The sequence below is a fragment of the Pteropus medius genome, unplaced genomic scaffold, assembly GCF_902729225.1.
Source record: "Pteropus medius unplaced genomic scaffold, Ma_sr-lr_union100, whole genome shotgun sequence".
Classification (NCBI taxonomy): Eukaryota; Metazoa; Chordata; class Mammalia; order Chiroptera; family Pteropodidae; genus Pteropus; species Pteropus medius.
Window position 1 is genome coordinate 12,585,543 of NW_024349519.1, and position 21,533 is coordinate 12,607,075.

Consider the following 21,533-nt stretch of genomic DNA (forward strand, 5'->3'; position numbering starts at 1 on the left):
GAACACCCAAGCAAAACCCACGACCACAGACAGCATCAAGCACTCCCACAGCACTCTTTCTTTTTAAAACCTCTACTACCAATTACCATGTGGAACCTCTGGTTACCTCTACTAGATACTATATTTGGCTAGGGAAAAGGTGTGTCTCTGGCAGGTGGGCTCACTTAACTAGGTCCATGGAATGTTGTCTCTATCAGACTGAGCTTTTTAAGAACAAAGGTCCCACTTTTAATACTTTCTATGCCAAGCTGAGCTCAGGACATGATGCTCAGTGAAGGTTTAGTGAATAAATGAATAACCATTTATATCCATCAACAAAATTACTCATTAATCACCACCAAACACGCTACAGAAAACTGCATATGAAAGAATGGTACATTAATGGGTTTGACTCCTTTAGATCTTAGATCATCAACCTAGATTTCATTTTCACTTTAATAAAAGTTCTGTTATCCCATAGGTTATCCATCAACAGGAGAGGGAATGAGAGAGGCAGAGAAGAAAAGCAGAGTAAATATATTGAGTTGTTTTGACACAAATTTGAAAGCTTACTTTTACTACAGCTACATGTTGAATGACTAGAGCAGAGCCACCAAACGACCAATATGACCAGGACTTTCCATATTTTATTATATTTGGTAGGACTAGTGCTTCAAAATGACATGGATACATTTATACATTCATTCATGTACATATATATGTTTATTCAAAGAATATTTATCATTCACCCACCATGTGCTAAAAACTGTTCCAGGCACTGAGGAGTTCTCATTTGAGTGACCATTGCTTTCCAATAAAGTCCATCTCATGGACATGATTAAGTGAGCCCACCTGCCAGAGACATAACTCTTCCCTAGCCAAGCATAGCATCTGTCTTATTTTTAAGTGGTAACTCCAAAGCTAGATATTCTAAGTGATTGGGGGTACACAATCTACTTAACATAGTGCTTGCCTGAGCTTAAAAACAAGGCAAGGAACAATATACTTGTTTTTTACATTTTTTTGCTATTTATACCAGGTGTATTGAATGGCCTTGAATTATCTTAATCACAGGATATCTCAAGTCTTGCCTTCTGTTAAAAAATAACATGGTATGAAAAATATATTTTCCTTATGAAACTCCTCACTGTGTCTTGATGTAGCTGTACCAAGTACTGCTAGAGAAAGTCGGGTTGGCTCCACTTCAAATGCCTACAATCTAATCTTGACTGGGCACTTAATGTTACTCAACAATCCTTTTATTCATCACTAGTTCCCTCCCTATCACATTCCTCATAATGACTATCTCTAAAAATTCCTACAAAACCCTCCTCTAATATATTCCTATTCCTGTCCACCATAATCTCAGTAGATTAATTCATAGCCTACCCTACAGAGAATCCTGGGAAACTCTCCTCTAAAATTTCTGTGTATACTTTCTTGTTTATTCCTGGTTCAGGGTCTTCTGTCATGGGAAAACTCTCCACCCTTATTCTTGATCTCATCCCAACCTTTTAAACAATTACTCGCCCCATTCTTATATAGCTTCATTTTCTTCTACTCCTCAATTTCCTTCTGCTCAAACAATAAAATATTGAAAATCTTCTGGACCTAAAAATTCCAGCCCACCACCAAAAAAAAAACAAAAAAACTCCCAAATCCCTCTTTTCACCCATCATAAGTTACAGATCCAGCTCTGACTCTACAATAATACCCTTGAAATGAGTGACCCCCCACATACTCTTTCACCCTCTCCATACTACAATTTGGCTGTTGCCTAAGCATCACCAAAAAAAGAAAAAAATGCCATCAAAGATCACCATCATCATCACTTGAAGAGGTCACATAGCTGCAAAGTGGCAGAGAAGGGATTCAAACAAAAACAAAGCTATGGTAACACCCTAAATGTTAATCAATGGGGTTCTCAACATGTACTTGTGGAATTCAGAAAATTTTGGAAAGAAAGCGAAAAGAAATAAGTGGGACTACCTCAAACTAAAAAGCTTCTGCACAGCAAAGGAAACCATCGACAAAATGAAAAGTCAACCTATTGAACAGAACCTACTGAACCTATTCAACCTACTGAAAATCACATATCTAATAAAGGGTTAACATCCAAGAATAGATAAAGAACTCATACAACTCAATAGCAAAAAAAAAAATCCAAACAACCCAGCTAAAAATTGGGCAGAGGATCTGAACAGACATTTTTCCAACAAGCAAGACATACAGATGGCCAACCAATACATGAAAAGATGTTCAACATCGCTAATCATCAAGGAAATGCAAATCGAAACCACAATGGGATATCACCTCACACTTATGAGAATAATTATTATCAAAAAAGACAAAAATAACAAGTTTGGTGAGGATGTGGAGAAAAGTGAACCTTTGTGCGCTGTGGGTAGGAATGCAAACTGGTGCAGCCGCTACGTAAAACAGCATGGAGGTTCCTCAAAAAATTAAAAGCAGAACTACCATATGATCCAGCAATGCCACTTGTGAGTATTCATCTGAACAAAAAACAAAAACGCTACCTCAAAAAGATAAATGCACCCCTATGCTCATTGCAGCATTTTTTACCATAGCTAATATATGGAAATAACCTAAGTGTCCAGTGACAGATAAATAAAGAAAATGTGATGTATATGTGCAATGGAATGTTATTTAGCCATAAAAAAGAACGAAATCTTGCCATTCGTAACAAAGGATAGATGTTAAGGGTCAAAGAACTTTAGCTGAGCCTGATACTTCAGGTCTCTGGGTGAGATATTTAAAAGATCCTCATACCCAAGCTCTGAAGGAAGATCTCGCCTGGAGAGTGTATTCTAGTCAATTTGGAAATTGGAATTCACGTGGGATGCCCTGAGCTTCTCTCTCTGAAGAGGTCAAATGCCACCAGGTTACTAGGTGGATGCTGACAAGTATGGGCTCTTCCTGGAGCTTCTTGGGAGCTTCTGTTGTCCTCTGGGATTTTCTCCTAGAGGAAGCCAGGCATGGCGATCAGGAAACATCTACTGCAGCTTAAGTAGGGGTTTTTGTCCTTAGCACTGGAATGATCCAGATCTAGGAGACCCTCTCAAGCTACCTGGTTACCTCTGGAGAGATGGGGACCCAAGCCCTCCTCTTAGGTACAATCGATAGCACCAGGCTCCATAAACAAAAGAACTCAGTCAGAGACAGAACTTATGGGGTAGAAACCTACATTTTAAAGACTACCTGAGATGGTCAATATCCCTATTGTTTATTAGTTTTGTTAAAAATGTAGCCTACTACCTTGGGATTGGCTAGCAAGTGGTAGAAAAGCCTGTTTTAACCAAGCAATTTATCTCTTAGGAGGGTGGCAAAGAAAATGATTCTCATTTATAAATCATTTTGAATACCTAGAGGTCAGGTGGAGGAATGATGTGCATGCTTGTTCAATTCCATGTGAGAATTCTTCAAGTGGCTCATTTCTTAAAGAGACGTGGCAAGAGCAGAGTGAAATCCCTAAGCTAACCAAGGACCTTCACGGACTAGAAACTCCTCCTTTGCAGGGTATTCAGTCAGAGAAGGCAGGAAGGAGGGAGAGTTGGCTTTAATGATGGAATGGAGAACTGACCTTTTGTCTCACAGAAATTGATATATACATATATATTTCTTATTTAGTAAAAATTTTATAATATTCTACTTCATCTTAATAGTAAAGATTACTAGGGCCTTTCACACAGTCAGAAAGGACCCTTGACCTTGATCTCCTTCCATGTTACTACAAACTCATAGAGGCATGGATGATAAGGATGCTATGCAGTATATAACCAGCCCTAAATGGTATTTCCAGTAAGGATGGTAGTTTTAATAATAGATTGCTGATATTTTAGAATATGCTTGGGTCTGATTTATGCAGTGGAGAGGGGCAAAAAAATTTCATTCATCCAGGTCTCTTAGGCCAGAAGAAACAAAATATGGATTGTGCCTCAATACCCAGAAGCCTAAGAAGGTACATACCAGTCACATTAACACATGACACACTTGGGAACAGGGAGGTAGGCTTTAAAAACCAGAGAAGGGCATACAAGTATGACAGGAGCCAGGGGTCTGCAGGGAAGAATCAGAGGAGAAAAAGAAGACATCCTTCAGCTCAAGAACCTACAGCTCTGAAGGAGTCACTGGACAGTATGACAATGACCTGCCAGAAAGTTCAGCTGCAAACTCACAGCTCTCCAGTGCTTTAGACTGACTGGAATAAACAGTCACTCTAAAGCATTGGAAAGCTGAGAGTTTCAAACTGCTCAGCCAAACAAGGCTTATGTGGAAAATAAAGGATGTGCAAGAATAGTGTAACTAAAGCAAGTGTCAAGTAAAAACATGCTACGAATCAGCATGTTATATTTTAAATCCTCAGAACTTGGAATGGATTAGACATTTTAAAGGGCATGGACTTGGATGGAAGGGAGTGGCTGAAGCCCCCTTATGAAAGGTGCAGCTCTCATATCTGTTTTCATTTATTTAATACTTTTTGGCCTAGTGACTTATAAAATGAATTAGGGAGAGAATGCTGTTATCTGCAGAACCAACATTACCAACACTGATGTGCTCAGTTGGGTCAGGAAAAGAGGTGAAAATTCAGCTAATTTACAGATTTCTTTTGGTGATTTATAGAAGACTCCAAAATAAATATTACTAGATTTCTGGGGCTAATTTGTATTGAAGCTCAACTACAGGTACATGATGAGTTGAAATGCATCTCCCCCGAAACCTGTATGTTGAAGTCCCAATCCCCACGACCTCCAAACATTACTTTATTAGGAGATAGGGTCTTTTACAAAGGTAATAAAGTTAAAATGGGATGACTAGGGAGAGCTATTCCAACATGATGGGGTCCTTGTAAAAAGGGAAATTTGGACACAGAAACATGCACAGAAAGACAATGATGTGAAAACAAAAGACAGCCAGTTATAAGCCAAGGAGAGAAGCCTGGAACAGATTCACCCCTCACAGCCCTCAGAAGGCTCCAGCCCCACCAACACTTTGATTTTGGACTTTCAGTCTCCAGAACTGAGAATATATTCCTGTTGCTTAAGCCATCCTGTTTGTGGTACTTTGTTATGGCAGCCCTAGCAAACCAACACAGGTGGCAAGATGCTGGGTTGTGGCAGCAGCAGATTGAACAACCACCCAGAGGAAGATGACCCATAATTACAAAGGTACAGAGCATCCTGTGAGGCAGTTTAGAGTGCGACTGGCCTGAAAAACCCAACCGCTGGTCTATATAAAAGAACACGTCTCAGAGGCAATGATCTGCGGGCCATGTTACATTCTTTCCAGTGACAACTTTCAACAATTGCCTTTTATATCCGCACTAATGAACATGATACACTAATTCCATTAGATACAGCAATATTCAGCGATTTCAACATCAAAACAAACATTTCTATTCCTATTGAATGACCTCTAGAGAGTACTGCATATGTGTGGTTGTATTTCATACTTTCTTATACTCCCTTATGGCACATCCATAAATCTGAAAAAAGAAAAAAAAATTGAATATTCAACACTGAATTTAAAAACTACAGACAAAATCACCCTCAAATCAAAGGCAAAATTCTCACAACGATATTTATTCAGTGTTTGTTCAGGGAGAGATATGCTAGGATCCTGGGAGAGGACAGGTAGATATATAACATGTACATCAAAGCAATCTAGGTTTGATGAATAGTTTTGTACCAACAATGAAACTGCTTAATTAAATGTTCAATTTAAATTTTTACAAGATGACTCATGGCTATCAAGAATTAGGTCTCCTCCCATATCTTCTGCCAGGTCTCAAATACTTTAAGACATTTTCACAAGAACGAACATGTCACATGGAAGAACAAGGAGGCCCTCCTTCCCATAGTAAAAGCACGGTAGTCTTCCAGCTGTAATTGTTCAGTTCCAAATTTAGATGCTAGCAGATAGAAACATTGTAGATTATAAATCACTCCTGATCTTCAACTATGAGATGTGGCAGCACAGATATATTTTCAAGCACCATGCTGGCTTGGAAAAGCACATACATGTTATCCTCGTCGAGCAAAGAACAATTTCTATAGCTTCATGGGAGAAACCTTTTCATTGTTACAATTATTACTACATCGCCGGATTATCAGGGATTACCAGAAGTTGTCCAGTATTCTGCTTCTAAATAGGACAAACAGACCCATTTTAATTTGGTGGCAAACCAACTGACACCTCAAGTCAGGGTCACCATTCTGGCTATGCAGGTTATGACCTGCACAGTGTGTCCTGCCCTGGCAAGAGGAGATTGTGATCCAGCCTGTTCCAGCCCAGGGGCTGCATCTGCCTGGAGGCTGACATTTTCTAATTGCACAAAAGATCTCTAAAGTCTAGTAATACATTCCCCTCCTTCTCTGTGGATACCCTTGGTATAGAGGTCTAGAATCACCTTAGCGAAGGGCATGGTTTTAAACCTGTTTAGCTCAGGAAGTGAAATAGGCAGTGGGACCGGAGTTCAAGGAACAAAAGGGGAGTGGCTCAAAAAGCCTGGAGATGTTGACAGGGATCGTGTCATGCAGGGCCCAGGTGAACCATTTTGAGAATTGAAAGATTATCTTACATACAGAGGGATGTCATTGAAGGGTCTTAAGCACTGGGGTGACCCAATATGATTTGTGTTTCTTAAAAAAATCTCTCTGGCTCCTTTGTAGATGATGAATCAGAAGGAAGCCATCTTCTCTGGGAGGGTCCAGGTGGGAGTGGCAGATAGACAAAATGATGGCAGGAAAGTGGAGAGCATATACTAGAAGACGGAGTTGGCTGGGGTTTGTGAATGATCAGATGCAGGGAAGAAAGCATGAGACAGAAGGAATAAAGTCCAGGATGATGCCCAGCCTGTGCCACAATCGGCTGAGCAGAAAATGATGAATTTTATAAAGCACACTGGAGGGGGAGCAAGTTTGAGGGGTTAATGTCATGAGTTCAGTTTTAGAGTTGAGACTTCCATAAAGCACTAGGTTAATAATATGCCTTATAGTAAATGTTGGTACTAAAATATGATATGCCCTTCTTACATTTTTCTTTGTAAAATCTGGGAAATACAGTTTTGACCAGAGTTTTAGAAGTACTGTGGGTATATGCTGAATACAAGTTTTATAGTTCTCAAATTATTCTCCATAAACATATTCTTGTCTCCACTCCGAGAGTATTTTCGGTTGGACCAATTGCCCTGAGAGTAAAAAAATCTCAGAAGGAAGAAAAGATGGCCCATGTGATAGGAGTTCTAGGTCCCATAACACTCCAATGACCATCCCGTTCTTCATTGTGCCCCCACAATTTGTTCCAATCCTTATTTATAGATTTTTGATAAATCAAGACACCAAATTCATTAAGAGCAGTATCAGAGTACGGTCCCCAGATCAAGCAGCATCAGCAGAACTTGGGAACTTGTTAGAAAGAAAATTCTCAGCCCCGTCCCCAGACCTACTGAATCAGAAATTCTAAGGGTGGAAATCAGCAATCTGTGCTTTAACAAGTCCTCCAGGAGATGCTAAGGCACACTCAAGTTTAAGAACCACTGACAATTGGATCTCCTTCACATCTGCTCCCTAATTTCCATATTTCTTTTGGCCTGTTAAAATTTCCTCAGTGCTTCAAAATTGCAATCAATATCTAAGTAAAGCTCTTTCTCCAGATCATGCCTTATTCCCTCATGGATCTCACACTATCTTCCACAAGATGCCCAGACACCCAGTTTCGGCTCCCCTAATCGGAATCCTACCCATATCTTTGAGTCACTTGTTGGTGGCATGGCCCTCGGGCTCTGAGCTCCTTCATTGCCCACCAACTGTCCCACTAAGAAATCCCTCCTTGTGTTGTAAGCTCTTTTAGCATGTTCACAAGAAGGATCCTGCCTTTTATTTGAATTCATCGCAGTGTCTAATATATAGAGAAAACCTAGTAAAAGTCTAACTGGTTGTTCTAGATCAGTACTTCTCAAGGTGGAGTCTACTGGCAATTACATGTCCAGAGAGCAGATTCTAGGCTCCATTTCTAGTCTACTACTCTAGAAATGTCTCGGGACAGGATCTGCATTTTCGACACACACTGAAATTTGATCACCCCTGAGGCAGACGAAATTCGCCTTAAAAACGACCAACTTGGATCAATTGCTTAAACACAGAATACTGAACTAAGCCCTGAACTAAGAAGAAACAAAATGAAAAGAGCTGACCTTCTTCCTAACCTGGGGTCTACCTCTTTCCCACCCCGCCTCCCCAAGTATAGAGTACATTGGTTATACATTTATACAGTTTATAAAACAATCCCCCTAATTGCTCTTTTTGTCCTCCGGCTCTCCACCTAGCCATCACATTAACGCTAACAGCATTCTTAAATGTATTCTGCAGCTTGTCAAGTTTTAAAACAATGACATCACACTTTGTGCTCTACGAATGTTGTGGGATAATTTCCTATCAGTGTGTCTTCCCCAGCCTGCATTTATGGAATTGGTTTTCCAGCCCCGATGAATTTTATCTTATTTTCAGTCTAGGAATTTGGGCTTTAAGACTATTTAGAAGATATCCTTTTCACCTATTTCTCCTAGACTTATTCATCTGTAAATTGTCAATGCTTATACTAGCTTCAACAAAATTCAAACATGGATTTTTTTAAGGTGCAAAAATAAAACACCAAAATAGCTGCCAAATGGCAAATGACATTATTTATAACTAGTGACATGTTATTCCACAGCCAAAAATATTTCCTGGCTTTCGTTATGAAGTTAGACTTACTCCCCCACAACCAACTGCTCCGCAGCGTCCTCCTATCAAGTAGGTACATGAGCTCTTCCCACCCCACACACCCCAAACATGCCCACAGACAGAAGGATCCACTGTCAAAATAGTTACTACAAAGCATATTATATAACAGAAGAAGAAGTCCAGAGACAAGTGATTTTTTAATATTATTGTAAGAGAAGTAGTTATGAAACAGAAATGACAAGCTCTTTCCTAGAATTAGCATTGGGTCTTTCTCAAAATAAGTTGTGCTCATCTTTATCTTATCAAACACGTGCAAATCCTTTTTTTTTTTTTAACTGCACTGTCTAGTTAAATTTTCAGCAGTTCTTTTTAAACTAAGCTATGTAATGGAAAAACAGACACAAACACATCTAAAGTCTACAAAAATTACTAGACTTGGATGATTCTATTGTATGCTCTTGTTTTTATTTTTTAATTGCCAAATTCTATTTCTGAGATTCATCTGAAGAGGATAATTCTAATAAGTGTTCATGGAAAGCATCCATATCAGCTCATTCTGGCTAGCAGAAAAATGTGAGTTTTTTTTAAATTGAGGTATGCTTTACATATAGTAAAAATTACCCATTTTTAGGTATACAATTCGATCAGTTTTGATAAATGTACAGTCATGTAACCACCAAAAATTGGAAAATAAAAAGTTACTGGCTGCATTTGTGTCTCAAATTACATTTTTTATTGTACAGTGCTGACAGAGATTATTTCTAGCCCCTCTTGCCCCTTTGCAGCGGAAACCACTTCCCCATCCCTAGCTCCTGGCACCCAGTAACCTGATTTCTACTCCTAAAGTAGGCTTTTAAAAATATTTTCTCTTTTTGTCTTGTATGTTCTAATTTTCCATAATCATCTGGCATTGTTTTTGCAGTTTAAACAAAGTTATTTTGAACTTCAAAATATTTGAAAAAGGCTTGCCTGATCATTTCCTATAGTTTTCATTAACCAATGTCATTTTCATTAATTGACATAGCTTTCATTAACCAGTTCATAAGTGATATAGGCCACCACAAATGCATTTTGGGTAACAAACTATCTTCCAAAAGGAGGCATGCATAAGTGGTTCATAATTGAATAGAGACCATTGTGCAGACACACAAGAGCATCTATTCACAGATGTTGGGGGAAATCTGAGCCAGAGGTGGGGAACTTCCTGCAGCTTAATTTTGTTTAGCCTCAGGCATGTGGAGAGAAAGCTTTATCTGTGCTAAGAAAAGGTTGGATAGAAATGTGAAGCACTGCATTGGTAAATCATTTAAAGTTGAGGATGTACGTAGAACAGACAGGAGATTTTGGGTCACAGGCAGTGTCTACTGGTGGGAACTCTGTAATGGCTGATGATAAATGGCCAGAGAGATGCAAAGAGATATCCAACCTGCATCTTGCCCCAGCTCCCACACCAGGCTCATCTTTTCCCATTGTGCTTTTCTTCTAGTTCCCTTCTAATTAAACTGAATTATTCTTTATAATGGGTATTTGCATTTCCTGCTCCTATTTACATTCATTCTTCAGATACCATATACCACCTTTCTGATTTTCCAGAATATATGAAAAACATTGTAGGCCACCTTCTAACTGTATTTTCTCCCAGTGGGTTAGTTTGGGAGCTGCATGCCAGTCTATCTGCCTCTGAACTCTTGGGGTCCTTCGGGTAATCAGCCTTGAGCACAATTCCTTAGATTTCTAGCCCTCAGTCCCACCTCTGCCCCTCCCTTTGCAGTCTCCTAGAAAACTAAAACAAAGGTCTTTGCCTTTTGAGCACTTTACTACTAGTCTCTTAAGAAAAGGTATTAAAATTACAACTAGGCATTTTGGTCTGAGGTCTCTTGTTTCCTCTGAGATAACTAAAAGCAGCTGAAAAGTCTATATCATCCCTATTCGTCCCCCTAAAGATTTCTCGTGGAAAACTTTTTCCACCGAGGGGATTATCCACCCAACTGAGAGTAGTGACAAAGGGAGAACTGTTGGTCTCAAACAATATGCATTTAAAGGTATCTGAACGTCCAAGTTCAGACCTCTGCTTAGTCCCAAAAGGATCCCTTCTGGGCATTTCCACCCCAACTGGAGAATACACCAGAAAGGTAAAAGTCTCCAGTGTGGCTCCCATGTAAGTGACACAGTGACAAAGGATGCTAACTCTGGCGGTTCCCCATGACCTCCAGAATCCCGGAGGGGTTTGCTGATCAGGTGCCCTGCCGGTGGGTGTACATGCTACCTAGAACATGGTTCTGTCTTTCTCTGCCTTTCTCCACCAGCCCTGCTTCTAGAGGCTTTGGATGAAATGTTGTCACCTGATCCCAACAAGAACGTTTGCTAAATCTCGATGTTAGAATATCATCCCATCTGCCTCTTTTTAAAATTTCTTGTGCTCAGAGTGCTACCCAAATACACAGAACATAGGGACCTTCTAGAGCAACTATAACAGAACTTTCTGCGATGATGGAAATGTTTTGTCTGCCTTATACAATAAGGTGGCCACTAGTTACAGGTGGTCACTGAGAACTCAAAATGTGGCTAGTGGCTCCAAATTTTTTATTTAATTATAACCGCCACCTGTGGCTAGTGGCTCCCCCGTTGGACAGCACAGTCTGGAGCTTACAAAACAAGGCTGTTCATTGTTTTTGTGCCTGCTTGCCATTAAATGCTTGTATGTGCGGCAGAATTTGGTCTATGAATTGCTTTCATGGCACTACGGGGTGGTGAAGTTGTCGAAGAGGAGACCTAGAGTTCTCACCTTCTGCCACTGCTAACGAATATATCAACCCATGAGGCCGTTTCCCAGCAGCAGCAGCCTAGCTCCCGGAGGCCCTGGATGCTGGAGGCAGATCTGGGTACTCAACTGCACAAGTGAAGACAGGGGTGAAAATACACATACAACTCAGATGGTTGTCATGAAAATTAAATGACCAAACATGTAAAAGCACCTAGCAGAGTGTGTGGTGTCTGGCAGAGGCTTGATAACATTTAACTTGCTTACACCAAAACACTCTATTTTAACCATCAGCCTCCTTTAATTAAGTACATGAGTTTTGATAAAGTTTTGTCTGTTTGGAAATGAATATATAAACACAGTGTAGGAAATTGTACCTGTCCCCTCCCCACTCTCAAAATTAAATACTGTAAATATTTCAGCTATGAATTTGGTTAGAAAGAAAGATATCCTTGTTATAATAATTCTCATAAAACAAAACAAGCTGTGAAGAAGAGGCTTCCTCTTTTCTAAAGAGCATCACAAATAGTCCATTTACACTGGTTTTTTTCCTTCAGTTGTTTTTATTGTGGTAAAAAACACAGCATAAATTTTAGCATCTTATCCTTTTTTAGGTGTATCATTAAATGGTATTAAGCACATTCATATTTACATTGATTATGCCTCCAAAGGTAAGATAATATATTAATACGCAAAATGGTATTCAAGCATACATTAGATAAATTAACATCAAATTTATGGTAGTGATGGAGGCAGAAGTGGAGAATGAAAGGCATCAGGGATGGAGTACAAGAGGGTCTAAGTTTTATCTAGAATGTTTTATTTCTTTTCAAAATATCATCGATCAACTATGGCATAATGTTAAGACTCGACTAAACTGAGTTATAGGTCTTTGTTACATAATTTACTATACTTTTATGTATTCTGTTTAAAGTCTTTTATTCTGTCCTAATTTTAGACTTACGGAGAACTTGCAACAGTATGCTTACATTCCCTTACCCAACTCTCCCCTAATGTTAGCATTTTAGCACAAAAATGAATAGACCAGGAAATTAACTTTAGTATAATACTATGAACTGAAATAAAGAGCATACCGAATTCCACTAATGTCATTGATCTATTCTATGATCCTATCTAGAATCCCACAGTGCTTTTAGTTATTTCTCCTTAGTCTTCTGCAATCTCTGACTGCAGTTTCTCAGTCTTTCTTTGCCTTTTATGACCTTGACATTTGTCTGTTATTTGTTGAATGTCTTACAGTTAGGGTTTCTCTAATAATGTTTCACTATTAGGCTGAGATTATGCGTTATTGGCAAGACTACCACAGAAATGATGATGTATCCTCAGTGCATCGTATCACATGGCCCACGATGTCACTTTTTGTATTGTTAAAATATTTCATAATTTCAAAAAGTGAAAAATAAGTAGCTATATTTAATCTAGGTCCTCCAGAGAAACAGAACCAATAGTACATATATGTATGTGGATATAGATATACACGTATATAAATACACATACACAATACATATATATGGATTAAAGAAAAAAGAAGTTTTTTATAAGGAATTGCCTCACACAGTTATAGAGGCTGAAAAGTCCCAAGATGTGTCATCTGCAAGTCAGCGACCCGGGAGAGCCAGTGGTACCATTCCAGTCAGAGTCTAATGGCCTGAGGACCAGGAGAGGTGACAAGGTCAAATCCAGTCTGAGTCCAAAGACAGGGAAAGACCAATGTCCCAACTCAAAGACAGTCAAGGGAGAGCAAATTCTCCCTTTCTCATTTTTTGTTCTATTCAGGTCTTCAAAGAATTGGATGAGGCCCACCCACACTGGGGAGGACCATCTGCTTCCCTCAGTCTACCAATTCAAATGTTAATCTCATCCAGGAACACCCTCACAGACACACCCAGAATAAAGTTTGACCAAATATCTGAGTGTCCTGTGGCCCAGTCAAGTTAACCCACAAAATTAACCATAACAGCTGCTTAACTTATAAAATATAAGCTTCTTAATCTAGATATTTAGTTTCCGAATCCCATCAAGTCATGGATTTTAGAAAGTGTTCCAATTTTTAGAGTTAGCAGTATTACTGGCTCCAGGCCTAAAACATTGTAAATTCATGACACATTATCATTTACAAACCTCAAGAGGCTTTATTATGGATGATTGTACTTCAAGAGAAAAGGTAAGGATGAGCCAGCTCATACTGTTTAGATAATAAGACTGTGATCCCTGAGAAGCTTGACCAGCAAGTCAAATTAAGGCCTTAAAGAATTTAATACAAATGTTTTTGTTAATCAAAACCAAAATCCCCTGAGCTATGATTAGAGGTGAAAGCTAAGCTGTCTTTTAGAATTGACTAAACTCCTCAGCATGGCATCCTAAGGATGATGTGTGTCATTGCTACCTCCATGATGTCTTGCCAAAAAAGATCTTAGTGCATTAACATATATCAAACTACTAACCGTGATTATCCTTTTTTCTGGGGCGGGAAAGAAGGGCAGTTTCAGAGGCTTTTGCTGTTCTAGTTGTATTTTTTTTTTTTTTGAGTTGTATATTTTAAATGAAATATGTGTGTGTGTAATTTTATACATTTACATGTATATAAATACAGAGGTGGGGAAGGGGAGGGAGAGAAAGAGATATGGATGGTATAATGAAAAATAAATATAAATAAATGAATAATAAATAGAGTTTTCTCTGAGACTGCTCTTCTATCTTAAAGTTTGAAGCTCTTCTATCTTTAAGATCACTCTAAACTTTAGTAATTTAGGCTGGAAAACAATTTTTTCCTACTTAAATGTTCTATTTATTTCAAGGTGTTCGATTTCCACGGGTAACAGTACAATATGTAGCTTTTTCCTCACTCCAGCTGCATGGAGAGAAAGCTACTTATGAATTCTTTTCTAGGCTCTCAGTGTTCTGAAAGGCAGTCACAGAGGTTTTATGGAAAGCCAGAGCAGAGGGATCCTCATCTCATTATGTCCAAGAAGAAGCTGAATACTTATTTTAAATCTCATTTTAGTCTGCCCAAATGTGGATGCCATTGTTTCAGGCCAGCCCTCTGTACCAGCCTTTACATGTATCTACTTGTATCTTAGAACACACTGTTCTACTCCAAGGATTTTCTTTCAAGGAACCAGAATATGGGTTTGATTTTGGACTGAGTCAACTCTCCCCAGAATCTTCCAGGGAGGAGGTGGGAAGGCAGCCTCCTGAAAGACAAGATTTTGTTGAGGGAAAGAACAGGGCACTTTGGAGCCAGACTGCCTACCTTTGAATACAAGATCTAGAGTTTATGATCCAGGACTGGCGGCAAGTTATACTAACTGCTCATGCCTTGGTTCCTTAATCAGTAAAACAAAGCAAATAATGATACTCAATAGACTGGGTTGCTGTGAGAATTAAACAAACACATGTAAAGTGTTTTGAACAGGACCTGGCATGTAGTAAGTGCCCCGCAAATGCTAGGGAATATCTTGCTCCCGATTTACCCTCCCTGGGATAAATCTAGGTCCCCGATCACTCATGAGAGATGTGAGCACTCTGTGGCTACTTGCCAGGTGGCCTCAAGTTGGGTAGTAGAGATGGTTTCTCCCAACTCTACCTCTGCCTATTTCTTACATCATGCCATCATAACTCCTGAAAGAGTCACCTAAATCATCTTTGTAACAGAACCTAGAAATTTAAATGATACACAGTGAAAAACCTGAGAGTCATAGCAAACTTTAAATATAATCTTGTTTAATAAAAATCAAGACTGAGAAAAATATTTGGAAAAGATCTTAAGCAACTAATAGATTCCAATGAGTTGAGGTTCTTTTAAGTCAGAGCAGTGTTTCTTTCCTTTTCCTTTCTGTGTGTGTGTGTGTGTGTGTGTGTGTGTGTGTGTGTGTGTTTCTGTGTGTTTAAGCCATGCTTCTTTTTTGATAAACATAAAAACTTATGGTTTCTTTTAATGCTATTTAAAACTTGAAAAAATTTTAAACGTGAGCAAAAGCAAATCTAAGCAACGTTAAATTAAGAATACGCTTTTTCCAAGTACACATGCATTCCATCTGTAGGAAACTCTGAGCGGATGTTGTACTCCCTTCCTGAGAATAACTGAAATTGACCTACAAACAGCCTCCCATAGCCTCACAGTTTAGACCAGATTGGAGGCTGCTATAGCTACGTTGGCCATAATTTTGCTCATAGAAAAGGTTTCTTTGGTTTGATCTATGCAACTGAGAACCTTCAATCCCACATGAGGACCCACATCTGTCTTCAGAATCGAATGTTTGGAAACAGACAATGAAAGATTTATTACCTCTACCCATGAAGTACTCACTGAGAACATTGCAGCAGTGAAGTCAAAATGACCAGTCTGGATCACTGGGAAACTATGATCTGACCAATCCCCAAATAATTTCATGATGTCATTGGAAAGGGAAAGGGAAATGATAGTGGCTAAAGGAAGGGCAGCCTGGGAGGTGAGAGGGTGTGGGAGCAGCAGGAATACCCAGAGGAAAAAGACAAGGTAAATCAAAGCTTCAATTCTGGAAGGTCCAAGACACTTCATGTTTCTGAAGAGGTTGTCAAGATAGATAATGTTGGGAACAAGGAGAACAAGGGCAGGGATCCAGGTAACAGAACTGATGTTAAAAAAAAAAAAAGAAAAAAAAAGCAGATTTAATCTCAGGAATAAGGGAGAAGCCTAGCTGAAAAACTCAAAGAAGAAAATGGTGGTAGTTAACAATGCATTTCTCCAAATGTTTCCATATCCATCCTTCATTTTTTCCTTCTAATATCATGGAATAATATACTCCTTTTATTACAACCAACTCATCTGCTCAGGCCATGGATCCCACCCTTACTTTCTCCAAATAAAGCAGCCAACCTTTTATATTTTGAAACTCTCCGCTGGTTGACGCCTTATCTCTTTTATTTAGGGGTGGGTGTGGAAACTAAATTTGATTCTGTTTCATCCTCACTTTCTCATTCAGATACTCCTAAAGTATAGTCTACACTCACTGTTCCTACTTCTCCTCCCATTCATCCTTCAACCCAGTGCAAACCTATTGATTCCATTCTCATTAAAAACCAATGACATTCATGCTGCCAAGTCCACTGGTAGTTTTGCTTTGTATTAACCATGTCAAGTATTTCAGTATACTTTGAATTACCTGGAAGAGTGCCTGATAAATGACCACCATATCCAATACAGGCTGACAGGATAAAATCCAAGCTCTCTAACATGCGTGGAAGGGCTTCCGTGATCTCAGTGACTCCTGCTTAACCTCTTCACACAGTCGGCTGTTTCTCAGCTTGGTGCCCCTGCTCATGTTGTCTCCTCTGCCTGAAAGGCCCTCTCCCACCAGCCCTACTCCAGTTTTCACCTCACTAACTTCCATTCCCCCGTAAATACTCAGATCAGAAGCAATCTCCTCCAGGAGGCTTTTCCCGATATCCTCACCCCAATCTCAACCCTGGCTGCATGAGGTACCTCCTTTTGTTCTCCCATGATGTTAATTTTTAAGTTCTGTTGCTGCACTTACCACTTTGTCCTATATTAGGCTGTTTATCCACCTCACCAAAAAGGCTCTAAATTCCCTTAAAATAGGAACCATCTTAGACATCCGCATGACAAGAAGGAAGTAATCACCACTGCGTTTGTCCTTCATGAGGAATCTTCTTCAGCCTGGGCTGATATAGGTACAGAATATTTTGGAAACAAGAAATCCTGTGGCTTCCTATCCCTTTTTTTTTTCTTTCCACGTTTCTGACTATAACAAGTCCTTGTGTTGCTATGGTAACCAACAGTCCCAGAACACAGGTTGCTGGCAGTTGGACTTTTAGTCACTGAAACTCGGGTTCTGAAGGATTTTGAATGTCCCCAGTTTATGGCTCGGGAGTTAGCAGCACCTCTTTTATGCAAGAAGCCACCAGAGCAGGGCAGAGAATGGCAGTCTGCAACGTATGCATTCGTGTGTGTCTCTGTGTGTGTGTACTCTCTTCCCCCTGTCCCCAACTTACTTACTTACTAGAGCATCATAGAAAAGGTTGGACAAAAAAATGCCATCAAGTGGTGAGAGAAGGGGCATCTAAATGGCTATAACCTTTCTGGAATGCAATTTGGTACCGACTATCAAGAGACTTTAATACATCTGTGGTCTTTGATCAATTAAACCCACATATAGAAATATAAAGGGAGACGAAGATTTATTGACAAGGGAGTTTATTGTAGATTTATTTATTAAAACAATTACCAGCACCTAATGATCATTAATAAGTGGTTAAAATGATAGAATAGCCATATATGTTTATTGCAGGTTATACCACAAAAAATAATGTGTTTCAACTGATGTGACATCCATATCCATATATGTATGTGAATGTTAGTATATGTATAAATTATACATGTATAAATATATGTACATATGAAAAAGATTATAAGGAAATCTGCCAAAATGTTTTCACGATGGTTTTCATTATCTCTGGACAAAATGGGATCATTGGCACATTTATTTTCATCTTTATACTTTTATATCTCAAATTGTATACAATGATTATTTTTCTTTTATAATACAAGTTCTTTCGTTGCAATAAGACCAATGATGTGAGGGTTGTTATACAAACAAAACAGGTTTTTAAAGGGAGGGGACTGCCTCTTTCTCCCTTCATTGGAGATTGCAAAATAGGATGAACTTTTTCAGAGTGGGATAGAACTAAATAGAGAAAGAAACGGATAATGTTATTGCTTAAGTACTATGACTCCCTTCTTTTCATCAATCCCATCTATTTTTTCCTTCTTTTGAAGATCCCTGAGATGAGAGAGACCTAAAATTTGAGTCTTCAACTCCATGGCAAACTCATTCTCCTGCAGCAACTGTGCTGACACTAAGGACTGCAGCTCCGAATCAAACCTGAGCCTCTCCGTGGGCTGTTATCCTTGTGAGGACATCCTCTCCTATGAGAACACACTCTCCTGTGACAACACTTCTTCTAAGGGTCCTTCGATCCATTTTGTCCCTCCTGTCCAAGGCATGTGGCGGACTGAAAATATAGGGAGGCTCCTGAGAAGACGAGACCAAATTCAGGATGACCTGGAGCAGTTTTGCAAACTAAGAATCCCCCTGGCCTGGGATGTTGATGTGGGCTCTAACGATTCTGATTTCACTGCTAACTGGGGTCTGCATGGAGATGACCAGTGGATAGACCAGTTCCCCAGAGAGGAGACACACATGACCCTCAGCAAACTGGATGGTCTTGTGCAAAAGCTTGAGAAATTTCTAGAAAATCAGAAAGATGACACAGATGATGAGTCTGTGTTCCCTGAATCTTTTCAAGAGGAAGATTTCCAGCTGTCCAGCAGCTCCTCTCCAGATATGGCTCAGGTCAGTCATCAAGAACGTGAGACTTGTCAAGAGTTGCCCAACTTTGACCCAGCAGAAAATGAAGATGTCATCCAGTTTCTACAGATTCCTCCATGGCTTCAGGAACGTGAACTTGCTGAGGTGAGCAAAGCAATGCCTCACAGGCAAGCAGGGGACAAACCTGGTGGAGGGGCCAGGATGAAACGCCTGGAGCATTGCTACCTGCTGTGAAGGAGGGTCGGCCCTCTGGGTGTCTGACATGGCCGGAGGTAGGACAAGGATAACAGCAAGAAAAAGGGTTAGGGAGTTGAAGGGAAAATACCAAGGAGCATTGAAGTAGAGAAAGGGAAGGAAAAGCAAAGGCTAGCAATTATGACCCCCTCCCAAAAAGATATGTGTGTGTGTTTAAGTATCAAGTATTGAAACTTTGCATTTACAGTTGGCTTATTTTTGGTAAAAGGATTTGAGTACCAAAAATGGGTAAATATTGATCCCATGTTGTTCAGGTTACGCATATCTAACTCATCACCTATTTTCTTGGCAGACGATGGGCCGGGCAACCGGCAGCCAAAGGACAAGCATTACAGAAATCACAATCTCATCAGATCAGCCATTAGAGGACGACACTCATTCCAGTACACAAGCCCTCTCCTGTCTGAACTTCCGGTGGGTCTTCCGCTGGCTAAGGCAGCAAGTCCTTTCCTCATTTGGGGGAAGAGAGCACCCCAAGAAGACCACAGAGCACCCCCATCAGCTGACACAAAAGAAAAGACTCTCTCACAGAAGCAAAAGAATCCAACCTCAAGAATCCCCCGAATTAGGACACTCTGTATCGCCAAGTTTTTGAACTTTTTGATAGTCCCTGTTCTACGATGCCCGTGAGTTAATTTTTTCCCAATAATAAAACATGTTCTTGTTATCTACATCTTCCTCTTCCAGCTCACTGTCTTGACTGAGGCTGAAAGTATGTATGTTATCCAGAAGACTGAAATATATTCTCTGGGAATTTTAACACCTAACACAAAGGTGTTCTTTTTCTCTTCTCTCTGCCTTTCTTATTGTATTTTACCCTATTTCATCATTAACCCAAATCCCCATTTTCAGAAGGCAGCAGTACAACCCACCAGATTCCCAGCTTGGCAGTGTGGCTTTGGTTGAACTTCCGGGGCTCGAGCAAGTGGCAGCGGGTACTGAGTCACTCAGGAAGTATTTCAATGGCAGTGTTTCAAGAGATCAGACAGTGGTTCTGATGTTTGTAGGGGACCTGACTGGTTCTAGTCTGTGTTGTCTTGGCTATGGAATAAGTGGCCCACTTAGGAGGAATGAGAGGATTTGGGAATGCTACTTAACCACCCTAAGCTTACTTTTTCTTGTTCATGAGATAGGAAAGATAATACTACATACTCCCTATGGTTGTTATGAGAATTAATGGGATAATACAAGCACTTCATACATATTGTTGTTGCTGTTGCTATTATTCTCCCCAGATGCCTTGACCCAAGGGACATCCAAGAGTGAGAGTTTAAGAGTCAATTATTTAAGAGATAAAGCCATGGAAACATATGACCATAAAGGGGTATTGGTGAGAACAGTCTTATGAAGTACACACTGAATACTAAAGTATAATCAATTTAACATGAGAAGGTTGATTTTAAAAGGTGGTTAGTTTAAGGTGAAAGACCTTAAGCCTCTGGATAAATTGGTATGGAATTAAGGTGTGTAACTTTGGCTGGGTATATTTGAGAGACAGTGAGATGATATTGCCCAAGGAAAGATAGTACAATGAGAGGGAAGAGATCAAAGAACAGGGCCTTCTCAGCTATCTATGCTCATGGTCACACCCTGAGTTTCTTCACTTAGGCTACCTCTCTGAGAACATCCTCCCATCCGACTAGCTCACTGGAACTCCCTCCCCCACCTTTGCTTGCTCTTCGACTTCGCCAAGACCGAGTCCCATTACTATCCCTGTTTCATGATGATCATTTACTTCCTTCCAAATCCAACCTACGCAGCTCCTTCCCAAACAGCAGCATATTGCATCTAGCAGCATTCACAGTGCCTTGCTCCCTTCTTCTCCCAGGTCGCCTTTTAATCTGTGCTCACCAAATCCCCCCACACGATACTTTTCCTTCTCATGAGGGCCAACATATAAAATACGGTGATTACCCCCTCCACGCTCTGGAGGATCCCCTGCCATTGCCTTCTCAAGTCCCCACACCGCCTGGGTAACTCATTTCTCAAAGACTCTGCTCCAGGGTTACTGTGAGGTCAAGACTGATCCTTCCAGGAAAAGTTGACCATACTCTTCCTTAAACTGTCCCCCAGTCCCCATTCCGCCACGTCACACCATGACTTGTACTTTTGAGCTGTCTTCAGGTGACTATTTTACCTACATTAGACTCTGGCCTGAGGGCAATCACCAGGTCTTCTTTCCTTTTAACTGCAAGATTCTAACCTGAGTGGTCTCTCTGTCTCTACATACCGTTGCAGATGATTTTAATATATCCTTATTACTCTGAAATTTTTCCTATATAATTTTTTTAAAGTTTAAATATAACAGCTTGGAGTTGCTATTATTTAAGTCAGAATGGGGTGAGAGGGGAGACAGGAAGAAGAGAAAATGGCAGTCTGTGAAAGGTCAAGTGAAGTGGTGACCTACAAAAGAAACCTAAGATCAGAGGAATTTAACTACTAATT

General features: G+C 39.9%; 2 protein-coding genes across 16 annotated transcripts in view; one reads left to right on the forward strand and one right to left on the reverse strand.

The window, feature by feature from the left end:
• Positions 1–21,533, reverse strand: part of PPFIBP1 (PPFIB scaffold protein 1) — a 146,717-nt gene that overhangs the window by 65,049 nt on the left and 60,135 nt on the right. Inside the window, exons 1-2 of one of the 15 annotated variants that reach the window (XM_039882415.1) lie at positions 6,467–6,476; positions 5,002–5,008 (exon numbers count right to left, since the gene is read on the reverse strand). The exons of the other annotated variants lie outside the window; for them this stretch is intronic. The gene's annotated coding sequence lies outside the window, so the exon portion shown is untranslated. Of the gene's footprint in view, positions 1–5,001; positions 5,009–6,466; positions 6,477–21,533 lie in introns of those variants that run through there. 15 annotated transcript variants of the gene reach the window in all.
• On the forward strand, positions 18,245–19,748 carry CUNH12orf71 (chromosome unknown C12orf71 homolog). Its single transcript, XM_039882439.1, has 2 exons — positions 18,245–18,857; positions 19,381–19,748. Exons 1-2 carry the CDS (start codon positions 18,324–18,326, stop codon positions 19,681–19,683), a joined length of 837 nt encoding a protein of 278 aa, XP_039738373.1. The 5' UTR covers positions 18,245–18,323; the 3' UTR covers positions 19,684–19,748.

Excerpts from the sequence above, each read along its gene's own strand:
- CUNH12orf71 (XM_039882439.1), top strand. The coding sequence starts at position 18,324 with ATGGCAAACTCATTCTCCTGCAGCAACTGTGCTGACACTAAGGACTGC. Across the intron at positions 18,858-19,380 it reads CCTCTCCAGATATGGCTCAG|ACGATGGGCCGGGCAACCGG; the intron begins GTCAGTCATCAA and ends TTTTCTTGGCAG.